The sequence below is a fragment of the Mya arenaria genome, chromosome 3 (genome assembly GCF_026914265.1).
Source record: "Mya arenaria isolate MELC-2E11 chromosome 3, ASM2691426v1".
NCBI lineage: Eukaryota > Metazoa > Mollusca > Bivalvia > Myida > Myidae > Mya > Mya arenaria.
Window position 1 is genome coordinate 68,344,715 of NC_069124.1, and position 12,406 is coordinate 68,357,120.

Consider the following 12,406-nt stretch of genomic DNA (forward strand, 5'->3'; position numbering starts at 1 on the left):
CTGAAATGCGACCACTTTGCAAATTAAAGAAGGCAATATTTACCAGCTATACAAATTAAGAAATTATGTCGATGAATATTTTATACTTTCAAAGTATAATGTGTGAGAATGATTGTCAAAAGCTAATCGACACAATCAAATTCATATATGTTTTTATTTAAAATATTGCGAAACCCACTTGGAATTATAACCTAATATTTTAAAGATGAATAGTTCGACTATAATTAGATCATAGATGGTTAAGTATATCTATGGCTTTTCATATTGACATATATTATGCTTTAATTAAATAACATCTGACCACAAAAATCTGGTTCATTCGTTGTTGTTTTTATATTATAATTATATCTATATTAGAATATAACGTCTACCTCTATTCACATATATGTGTATATATGTGTTGAGTGTAATAAAAAGAAGAAAACAACAGTGATTTATACACCCGAATATGAATGCTTTGACGTTTTAAGAATACATTAACAACATCACGCTACAACGAATCGCTGAATCCCGTTTATAACGCTTTTAAATATTGTGGTCTTCAAGGATGATATTGGACCAAATATCAACATTTGCTGAGGGATTTTAGCTGTCAGTATATCTTAGTTTCAATACTCGGTCGAATGATTTACCATACATTATTTAGTCACAAAAAAGTGTTGTTGTTTTTTTACAAAACAGTAGTGAGTTTAACGCTTCACAGTGATAATAACATGTTCATGAATTGGACGACATCAATGTTTTCTCGATTTGTTGAAGGCTTAATTAATTGTATCGCAAAATAGAAAAGATTTTGGAAAGATTTTGGTTAAGCTTAAATGATATTTACTAAAATGATTTTATTGTTATTTGCCGACGATTTCGTTGTTCTTGGAGAAACCAAGGAATATTTACAACTGTACCAGACGTAGTACATAACGTAATGGGAAGTTAGTATATATATTATATGCAAATAAACTAAAAGATTTGGAAAATGTTTACAATTTCATGCCCATTTTTTGTTATGTTGTTAGGGTATTTAACACAATATTGTCAAATAAAAGAATGAATGTACACCAAGCAGTACGGTGTAATGATTCCCAGATTTATTAACGAAAGCTACTTTATCTGTATTCAAGTTTTTAAACAACATCTTATAGTTATAGGCGAATACTCCACTGGCCTGAAAACAATATAACTAGGAACAGTTTCAAGGAAATGCCGGTCACTGAAAGTGTGATTTCAACTGAGTATAAAATACTTAAAATTGAATTTAATTTTTTAATGACATGCTACCATACGCACCACATCAGGTATGGTACATGTATTTGGCTTAATTGTGTCATCGTCTATAAATAAAGATATCATTATTATTTTTTGCTGTTGTTATTTTTGTTGTTGTTGTTGTTGTTGATGTTGTTTGAAAATTTAACAAGGTGCTGTATATTTATCAGTACTGTTCAACATTATCAATATTTAACAGTATAAGATTTAAAAAAACATATTTAGCATCAAACTCAGGTTAAAAGAAATATAGTATAATTTAACTCTGAAAGAATTGGTGGAGTTTAACCCATGATGCTAATTTTCTGAAGTATACATTACGTGACAAGAAAAACAAAATCTCTGACTTAATTTTCATAATTTGTTTTGCAGAATGCTGCTTTGACAGCGATTGACAACATGTCGAACGTTGCTAAAATAGCCCAAATATCACTCTGCAATGCAAGACATTGTTTAGAAACTAAAAATTATGGCAGAGCCTTTTCCAACTATCTCTTGTTTCTAAAATTGAAATCTGATGAGTCCCATTCAGTTTTTACAGAATTTGCACTTGCTTCTAAAGAGTGGTTCGAGCAACTGGAGGAGGAAAGAAGATTTGAAGACCTTTTTAAAAGTTACGACCAAGCATGTGTTCTTTTTCCAAACCATGAGGTTGTTTACAACAATATTGGAGCACAACTATTCCGGTAAAATTTATTTCTGACTGGTTCCTTGGTTTCTACTTCTAGTTATGTCTTAAAAAGCATTCTTTTTTATATTTTTACCAGTAGAAGAGTTAAGTGCTTAAAAATTGAAGATAACTTAAAGACAGCAAAAAAATGTACTGCAATAAGGCACCAGTCAATTGTAACCACGCCCCCCCCCCCCCCCCCGGTCCGGGGAATAGCGAGACTGACTTTCGGCCCAGCCAACCCCGGATAAAATCACCACCCTGCGGGATGAACTGATGGTAAAATCCCCGCTAAATGCCCCCACACCCAAGGGACCTAGGTAAAGCCCATTCCCCACTATATTTTGCGCGAAGACATAACCACCGAATTCACCCGGCACTGCAGGGCCACCTGAAAGGTAAAAACATGGCCCATTTCCCTGGGTATCCCCGGTATACCCCCAGACCTGGGGGGACCGTGGTTACAATTGACTGGTGTACAAGTGTAAACATATAAAATAATTTTAGTTTTTATTTTAAATGGCGATTATGTTTACCATTAAAAAATTTGAAAAGTGTCAAATAAGATGGAAAATTAAAAAAGGTATCAGTCATTTGTATGCAAACCAGATTGTCCATATCCCTGGGATCAGATTTAGATCCAAAACACTTTTACTGTGGCACATGCAAATGTTTTGTATTGGTACTGCTTTCTTATTAATCCAATTACTTAATTTACTTTTAATTAATGAGCTTTAGTTGATACTTCAGATTAGGATATGTACAAGAAGCAGCAGCGTACATACGGAAGTCTTTGCTGATAAGCCCTGACTATCTGGCAGCAAGAGATAACCTTGAGAACATATGCAGTCATCTTGTGGAGCGCTGGCATTTTGCCATGCTGAATGACAGAAAGAGAAATAAGTCATACAGGTGCATTGTTTAGCTTGGTACCCTTCATACAGGTGCATTGTGTAGCTTAGTACCCTTCATACAGGTGCATTGTGTAGCTCGGCAGCCTTCATACAGGTGCATTGTGTAGCTCGGTATCCTTTGTACAGGTGCATTGTTTAGCTTGGTACCCTTCATACAGGTGTTTTGTGTAGCTCGGTATCCTTCATACAGATGCATTGTGTAGCTCGGTACCCTTTATACAGGTGCATTGTGTAGCTCGGTACCCTTTATACAGGTACATTGTGTAGCTAGGTATCCTTCATACAGGTGCATTGTGTAGCTCGGTATCCTTTATACAGTTGCATTGTGTAGCTAATAATTATTGTCATCATGTTTTTGTTACATTCTTAATATAGAAAGGTAGTTTAGGTAGATTTTTTATAAGACTTTATGTAAGAATGTCATAGTTGAATGGTGTTCAAGTAATCTTCTGTACAAATTTTAAACTACATATTAAAAGACACATATCCCTTGAGGAATGTTTTATAAACTTACAATATCACTTGTTATATTGTTTTTTATTGTTTAATACTGATAGGTTTGCCATTCACAAGGCCATAAAGTCTGGCTACAACTCTGTGCTTGACATTGGAACAGGGACAGGAATTCTAAGGTAATGTTGACTGATACAGCGAATACTATGTAACTAACCAATTGTAAAGCTATTTTCATTATATAGTATGACTGCCAGAAAGATATGTAAATAAATAGTACAATTCCATTTAACTTTTGAGTGATACCAGGAACTCATTAAAAATATAACAAAGACATGCAATCCATATTTATGAACCCTGGTCAACAGTTTGAACTTGTTTATAAAATTAAATGATGACTCTTATCATGAACTTGTGTATTGTGCCTTATTCTAGAAAATGTCCTCACAGGCAGTTTTTTTAATTTGGTTTGTGTGTTCTGTCAAATGTTGGTCTTAGTTATCATATTGGACTAAATACTAGTTTTATATTTAGTTATGAAATATAATCAATAAATGTTATTACCGGTAATATGAAATCATTATAGCTTGATGTGCTCCTCTGCCGGGGCGCATCACATAACGGCCTGTGACAGTTCCCAAGCGATGATTGATGTTGCCAGAGATGTGCTCCTGGCAAATGGAGCCCAGAACAAAGTACACCTCCTTCACAAACATTCCACAGCCTTGCAATTGCCCACAGATATTCCAGAAAGGTGATGGCACAAAAGAAATAATGATAGTTGAAACAATAATAAAAAGTCGATATTAAATCATCTTTTAGTTGATTTGCATTGATTCTCGAATGATTTAAAATTCTATATTTGGAATATACATTCAGTTCACTGTTGTAAATTTTGTAAGGCATTGTAAAGTACTACAGATGGAATGTTTTATTGGGTTAACGCCAGAAAGTACCCAAACCTTCTGTACATATTTATATATGTGCTAAAACTCACTGGCGGTACTGGGCACGTGGCATTCAACTTGTAATAGTAAGTTGTTCAAATAAACCTAATTAAATCAGTTTATATTGTTTAACTAGTGACCAAACTCAAATTTGGAGATCTGCTGTGGCATGGTGACAAAAACAAGGTTCTAAGTTTACCCTATCCTGCAAAAAACAAAACATGGTGTCCATTTTATAGCTATATCACAGTCTGTGGCTATATCTACATAATCTACTATAAATAAAACTTCCAACTTGGTTTAGTTTTAAATTTCATTGTTTTGCTGACAATGTACGGTAAGCAGGAAAAAAGTATATACCTAGTACATATGAATAATCAGGTTTCATTAAAATATGGGACACCTTTACTTACATTCTCAGATTATGTTATATATGTATCTATAATATTTGTTTTGTTACGTTGTTTGGGACTTTCTGGCATTTTCAGTACAAACTTTAGTCATTCACAATATGCTTGATGTTCAACAGATGCATATAAGATTTAATTCCAGGGTGGGTATTCATAAAACATATTGAGTAATTTCTTAACTTAAGTTGAATTCTTAAATTTTTCATAGTCAAATTAAAAGAAAAATATTTTCTTTAACATCAATGAAAATATTGAAATATTTTAGATATTGTCATGAAATTGGATCAAAATCACAGTGAAATACTTAACTGAGGAAAATGACGTAACTTAGGAAATGACTAAAAATGTTTTATGAATACAGGCTCAGGGCTGTACTTGAAAGGAAAGCATTTAAAGGAATCATAGAATGTTTTGTATCTTGTTTGGTTGAGTTATTCCTTTGAATGATTCTAGAGTGAAGCTTGTAGTCACAGAGACGTTTGATGCTGGTTTGTTTGGGGAACATATCGTGTCAACTCTTGTTCACGCATGGAAGAATCTTCTGTCTACTAGCCCTGTAAGTGGTCTTTACTTCTTTTAAAACAAATAGTCTTAAGGTATTGACTTAATACACTTATTGACCGTGTTGAGTAGAAGTGCTGTGGAAAAGGAACATTATTTTGAGTATGGTATTTTTAGAGATATTGCCTTTTCACTTTATTATACTTAATATTTTTACTGAGACAAGTCTACTTGCTGTGCATAAGAAACAAAATTTATTAGCATTATTGTCCTTTGATTAATTTAATACTTGTTTTTGTTACTTCCCTAAAAAACTTTTAAACCTAAAAAGGAAATGTCATGCCTTATTTCACAAATATAATAGTTCTTTACGACCTTAGAATACATCCTCTTCACAAAGTGAAGTCCTGGGCTACATAGAAATCATGTGCATCATCACACCTGTCACATTTTTGTTCTGTCCATATCTGTCTCATTCATGGTCAGATATAAAATTATTTTAGCTGGAGTCACCACCTTAGTATGAGAATGATTCAAGGTCACAGCATCCTTCTTAACTTAGTATGTGTACGTCAGTCTGTCTCATTTTTGTCTAATCCATAACTTTCTCATTCATGATCAGATTTTAGAAATATGTTGCAAAAGTGACTATCATAGCATATGAGGATGTGTAGCAAACATGCTATGTGTCCCTATCTTCAAGGTTAAGGTCACAGTAACTGTCTGAACTTAATATGTTTTGTTATATAAGCCTAACTGATAATAGTTTGTGTCTGGTCCATATTTTTGCTCATTCATGGTTAAATTTTAAAATTATTTGTTAAAAATGATCTCCATACAATAAGAATGTGTTTCACACAAGACCCATGTCCTTCAAGGCCAAGGTCACAGCAACCTTCTGAACTAAGTATGTGTCCGTCAGTCTGTGTCCGTCAGTCTGTGTCCGTCAGTCTGTGTCCGTCAGTCTGTTCTGATTTTGTTTGGTCCATATCATGCTCATTCATGGTTAAATTTTAAATTTATTTGGTAAAGGTGACCTCCATACAATAAGAATGTGTCCCAAGACCCATGTCCCTACATTCAAGGCCAAGGTCACAGCAACCCTAAGAACTAAGTATGTGTCCGTCGGTCTGTCCTGTTTTTGTTTGGTCCATATCATACTCATTCATGGTCAGATTTTTATTTAGCATTAGTTACCACCATAGCATTAAGATGTGTTGTGCAAAAGACCCATTTGCTTACCACCAAGGTCAATGTCTCAGCATCCATCTGAAGTATGTGTCTGTCGATCCATACTATTTTTGGGTCCATATCTTTCTCATTCGCAGTTGAAATTTAAAATTATTTGGCAGAAGTGACCATCATAATATGTGTCAGGATGTGTGGCCTGTGACCTGTGTCCCTACCTTCGCAGTCAAGGTCACAGCAACCTTCTGAACGTATAATTTCCAATTTAAGACTTATACTGTTGATAGTTTGTATCTGGTGATATCTTTGACATACAAGTTCAGATTTTTAAATATATTTTGGCATGCTGGGGTATTAATCACATTCTGTGATAGCTCTTGTTTCCATATAGTAGAACTTGTGCGTGGTAACTAAATTTATGCCTCCTCAACGACATAGGGTATTCATTGAGCGTGCACACTCCTAGTGATACTTCTAACTACAAGAAGGTGGTGTAGAGGGGGTCATAATTCACATCCACTGATCACATCTAATTTCAACTGGTTTTTATAAACATAATTTAGAGTAATTTTTTCTCATTTGTAATTCCAAAAACAAATATATATAAATTTGTAATTAATATAGCTCAACTCTTTCAGACTGGTACTGTAATTCCATGTGGGGCTACAGTCTATGTGTGTGGCATTGAATGTGATACCATCAGGGCAAAAACAAGGTGATTTTATTTTTTATTTCATTTGTGATTTTATTGAAATCTTAATTCTTTTCAGCAACATTGATTGAAGTTTGATAATATTACTATTTTTATCAGCTTATTTAATGCTTTCTTGTTGGAAATTTTAACATTTTTTATACAAAAAACTCATAAAATAATATTCCATTTTCTTATTTGGTTCTTGATCAAATGTCTTACTTTTTGTTAAAGTGAATCATAATTAGATTTCACTACCAGCTAAATCACTTCAAAGATTTTATTATTCTGATCAGTGTGTGTTTGCCCATTATTTTCTCAGGCTGCTGTACCCGGTGTTACAGCACATTGACCTCGGGTGTGTGAACCTTGTGTGCTCCACGGGCAGGGTTGGGGAGGAGCCATACACCACAGAGAACCTCGCTAACATCTGTGGGGGCTACAAGATACTCACCAACATATCCGAGCTCCTCCGTGTCAGCTTCTGTAACCTCTGTGTATGTGTGCATCCACTATTGTACATGTAATGCTTCCTTGTAGTCTTCCTTGTGTAAAATCTTAAAAATATTAAAAGAAAATGGGTATTGTCACTTGAGTTTAAAATATTGAAATATATTTTTTTGTACAATGATCCATTTACGAGACTGTATGTAGACTTAGTTTGAAACCATGAAATTGCTTTAGCAAGCTACTTGAACTTACTTTATTTGTGTAAATGTTAGTTTTACTTCATGGTTTTCATGTTGGAATATTGAGACAAGTGAAGTTATGTTCATATAAACTAGTTTAAACCTGCAGTGGACACTGTCACACATGTTCCAGTACACTCATGTTTTACTGACTGTTCCAAGGCAGTAATTCCTTCATTTATTGATAATGCTTTTTTTTAAGCATTTGTGAATTGGTTGAGGTGTTTGTATGATAACGCCTCTCATTTAGTGTCATTTGGGCTGTTGACTTGTGCATGTAAACATGGTTAATAGTTGAATTTTTGACTACTTGTTTTTTCCCTGAAGTTTTCTTGTATTATATGTACCTTAAAAAGGGTATATTATATATATACCTTAAACAGGGCAAATGAATTGTCAGAGCAAAAATAAAAACAGGTTTGAGCTATTACTATAAGTTTTACGGTCATAAGAGTATTATTCCACTAGTTCTAAGGCTTATAAGATGGAGCCAACGTATCTGTTCCCCTGATCATGATAGGCACTATATCTTCTCCTTCCTTAATATAGAAAGTTTAAATTGGAATATTATCATTCTGTATTGTTTGTGATTCTTTAGGATCTAGAGTCCTTACACAAAGGGAAGGACTGGATCTGTGAGCTGTTTTTGCGGAGGCAGGGCAGGCTGGATGCCCTGGCTGTCTGGTTTGACCTTCACCTTGATGACACCATCACCATAGGAACTGGGGCAGACTCCCAAAGCTGCTGGGAACAGGCCATATACCCTGTGTCAGCTGTCCACCTAACTGGAGATCCAGGTCTGTTTTGATTAGTCTTTCTACATCTATATCCCTGTTAACACGTACAACATCTGTGATGCGTTTAACCTTGTACATAAACTGTATTCCCATGATCTTCGAACAATTGATTTGTGCATTTCATGTGAAGTGGTGGGTTGACTAGCTTCAAAACATTATTATAATGGTAAACCAGATTGAGTGAGCACTGTCAATTGTTGTACAATGTATATCTATGTTTATTTTGTTTTTGATATATTCATTTCTTTTTTCAGATCATGAAAATTACCATGTTAGAAAGAAAGACAAACTAGTGACCAAATTCCATTTTGAGCAGGACTGTTTGAGATTGACCAAATGTGACTTGGTATTGTCCCAGCCTCAAAATGTGGTCACAAAGCCAACAGCCGGGACATCAGCATCGGCTGACAATTCCAGTTGCCATGGTGACACAGAAACTGGATCTGGGGTCTCAGTCAGGGAATGCAGCATGAATAATCTACCGTTTAGGAAACGCAAAGTTGAAAATGATTGTCAGGGAATTCCAAACTCAAAAACTGCAGAAAACTATGGAGAGTGCAGTGAACCAGAAAACAAAACTGATTATAAAGAAAATGATAAATTGTTTAAAGTTGAACATGAAACATGTTCATCACAACTGAAACATGGCAGCTTTGTGAATAATCCTGAGGGCAATGCAACATACCAAACTGATAAAGCTGGAACACATGACATAACATTTACTCAATCAAGTGATGTACAAATGGAAGGTGATGGAAACGATGTACTGTTTGACATGTCAAAATGTTCCTTAAAATCTAGTTACAACATTTCCCAGAAGTTAGAGTTTGTAACGGAGACTTCGGAAATAGAATATGTAAATGATATTCACTTAAACAAGCAGTATTGCCATGTGTTAGAAAAGTTTGTGTCTGACAGTGAAAAGAAGGATATTTCTTTGCTTTATATCACTCCCAGATTATCATTCCTTGGAATTCAGGCTGTCAAGATGGGCTTCAAATCTGTCACCATGGTGACCATAGAAGAACATTTCCCCATCATACAGCAGGTAGCTGGTGTAAACGGTTGTGAGAAGGGGAGTGTGTGCCTTGCGGAGTTATCTGCACTGCAAGAGCTAGAGATGCAGGCAGATTTGGTGGTGTGTGACCTTGTTGATCCATGTGGAGCTTTCAGACAGCAGGCACTGGAGGACTTAATTTTTCACAAGTCAGTTCATGTTGATATTAACATAATTTGTTTAAAGCTGGTCTGTTTTACAAAGGTTAACGTGGATTTATGATGTAGAGCCAAACTAGGAATTTGCCATCCGAAACTAATATTTGGCATTTCCAATGATATCATAGCGCATTGTTCATATTGTTGATTGGGGAATAGTTCAATCCAAGACAAATTGATAGCTTTCATGTACAACAGCAAAAAGAAAGATTTGTATTATATCAAGAATCAGGTATTAAATGGTGTCATAATAATTGAGGCGAGTAGGCCACCTGGTTTTGAGACCTCTTTCATTGCATCCACTTATAGCCAAATTGTTCAGTTATTGATTCAGGAACACAAAGTGCAAAAATAAAGATCTTATGTCAAGATATTTGCATTAAAGAGACTCTTTGTTGTAATTCCAGGACAAACCAGTTCAAAAATACTTATATGATTAATTCAGACAATGTCCAAAAATGTCAAAATCAAAGATTGTCGGATTATTTGATTTTACTCTATTACCTCAGATTACTGTGAGATTTAAATGGATTAATCATCGCTAAGCAATGTTAACTAATGATGTTAATTATGTTAATTGCTATTGTGGTTAATTTAATTTCACTGGTTTCATCTTTCAGAATCACAAGTCTAGCTCCATCTGGGAAGGTTTTGCCTGTGGAGGTGAAGATCCATGGTCTATTTATAGAATCAGAGGAACTGGAGAATCTGAGTCATGTGACAGGAAATGACAAAACACTCGACTTCAGAATAGCAGAGTTCATCAATGTCTTTCAGGTATTTTTATTACAAGTGTGGCTGGTCTGTCTTCTAGTATTATGTAAGTCTGTATTCATGCAGTCCACTCACAGGTGAAAGTTCAAATACAATTATTCATGACAAAATTTGTTTGTTCCTCAGTTTACTTTTGACTTGTTTGAGATACACAAGTTTGGCATCTATGTTAAATATAGGAGCATTATAGACAATACTGGAAGTTTCTAAGATACAAAGCAATTGATGTTTGATAATTGTTTGCACCTGGTATGGTTTCTTTACTATCCATTTGGTCTTAAACTATAGTTTTGTTTAGCCCACTCGAGGTGTCCATCCAGCTGATATTGGCTTGTCAGGGCTGTAACTTGTCTGTAGGTCATACAAATATAAGTCAAGGTCATGTTCAATGGTCAATTGTAAAAAATCCCGTTTTTTTAGCCATGTCTAGGCTGTAACATGGCCATACCTTGGAAAAAATTTAAATAACGTGGCACATTTAGTCACCATGAGATGATTGCGTGTCATGTGCAAGATCAAGTTCAAGGTCACACTCATGGATAATTGGTAAAAATCCCTTTTACTGTTGCCTTGTCCAGACTAATAAGACCATGCATTGGGGTATTTTAAAATAACTGAAATAACAACTGCTTACCAAAAGGCAAGGCCAAGACAGGTGAGTCAAAGATCATTATCACATTCAAGGTCATTGGTTTAAATCCTTGTATTTTAGGTTGGAAAGGCAATGCATTAGGGGATTTTAAAATAACAATAATAGCACAATAATTCAACATAAGACGGGGACATGTCAGAAGGCAAGACCTGTATAGGTGGATCAAAGAGGCCACACTTTGGGGTCATTTGTTCGAGTTTTCTTAACTTGTTTGATATCACTGTCATGCAAAGCCATTAACTTTTCAGCAGTTAGATTCAAGGTCAACGATCAACTTTTCTCTGAACTGTTTCAATATTGTGACAGTGGTAACTAGGTGTCAAACATCTAGTGTTGTTTTTTGTAGACAACTACTTTCTTTGAGCAAAACTTTGGAACAGGCTTTTATCACCAAAGCAGGTCACAAGATGGTCAAATGCGTACTGTATTTTCAATCAAGATCTTGAGGGACAACCCAGGGTCGAGTAAAAAAACAGACAATTAAAATAGCACTTACAGTACAAATTTATGCATTTTATTTCAGATGCAGAACCACCTGAATATTGACCTTACAACTCTAAACTACACAAAACTCACTGATGTTACTGAGCTGCTCTCAATTGACCTTGCTAGCATCACTGTAGAAACAGGACCTGAAGTTCTTGACCTCAATGTAGAAAGGTCAACAGAGGTCATAGCCTCTGGGAAGGTCACAGCCCTAGTCTATTGGTTTGAAATGAGACTTGATAAAGACACCGTAGTTAACACCCTGGATGCACGTTGCCATTGGAAACAGGCAGGAATAATGATTAAGGATGACCTTGTGGTGGGTCACAGTCAGACCCTAGTGGCCAAAGTGGTCTTGCAGAACAGTTGTCTGGATGTAAAGATTATTAAACCAGAACATACAAATGGACATTGATTTGCCTAGCAACGATACTATTTTTACTATCAACTATAAATATTTATTTATACGCATGTTGTAACAAATTGCTATTAAACATTCAGTATACATCTGTGTTTTCTAAAAAAAATTATATTTTATTTTATTGCTGTAACCTTACAAAAAAATATATATTCTGTTCTTATTTTTTATTGCTCCATTTATATAAAATTTAAAAAGATAACTTTTAAGCCAGTGTGGTAAGCTCAATATAATTGTTACAATTGCGGTCAAGTTTATTGTAGCTGCATCCATCTGTTTAGGTTAGAACATTCATCTTGTCCAGTCCTTGCCACAGTTATGCTAATAAGGATTTAGAA

The 12,406-nt window shown here is 34.9% G+C and overlaps 1 protein-coding gene across 1 annotated transcript; it reads left to right on the top strand.

Moving 5' to 3' along the window:
- The first annotated feature begins 1,597 nt into the window (after positions 1-1,597).
- Positions 1,598-12,155, top strand: LOC128225895 (protein arginine N-methyltransferase 9-like). Its single transcript, XM_052935793.1, has 11 exons — positions 1,598-1,949; positions 2,684-2,845; positions 3,405-3,479; positions 3,887-4,054; positions 5,111-5,213; positions 6,985-7,061; positions 7,360-7,534; positions 8,325-8,523; positions 8,778-9,729; positions 10,359-10,515; positions 11,688-12,155. Exons 1-11 carry the CDS (start codon positions 1,663-1,665, stop codon positions 12,063-12,065), a joined length of 2,733 nt encoding a protein of 910 aa, XP_052791753.1. The 5' UTR covers positions 1,598-1,662; the 3' UTR covers positions 12,066-12,155.
- Positions 12,156-12,406: the final 251 nt, after the last annotated feature.

Bases quoted from the DNA above. Each gene is read 5' to 3' on its own strand.
- LOC128225895 (XM_052935793.1), top strand. From the start codon at position 1,663: ATGTCGAACGTTGCTAAAATAGCCCAAATATCACTCTGCAATGCAAGA. The intron at 1,950-2,683 runs GTAAAATTTATT...TTGATACTTCAG, and splicing joins ATTGGAGCACAACTATTCCG to ATTAGGATATGTACAAGAAG. The intron at 5,214-6,984 runs GTAAGTGGTCTT...CAACTCTTTCAG, and splicing joins ATCTTCTGTCTACTAGCCCT to ACTGGTACTGTAATTCCATG.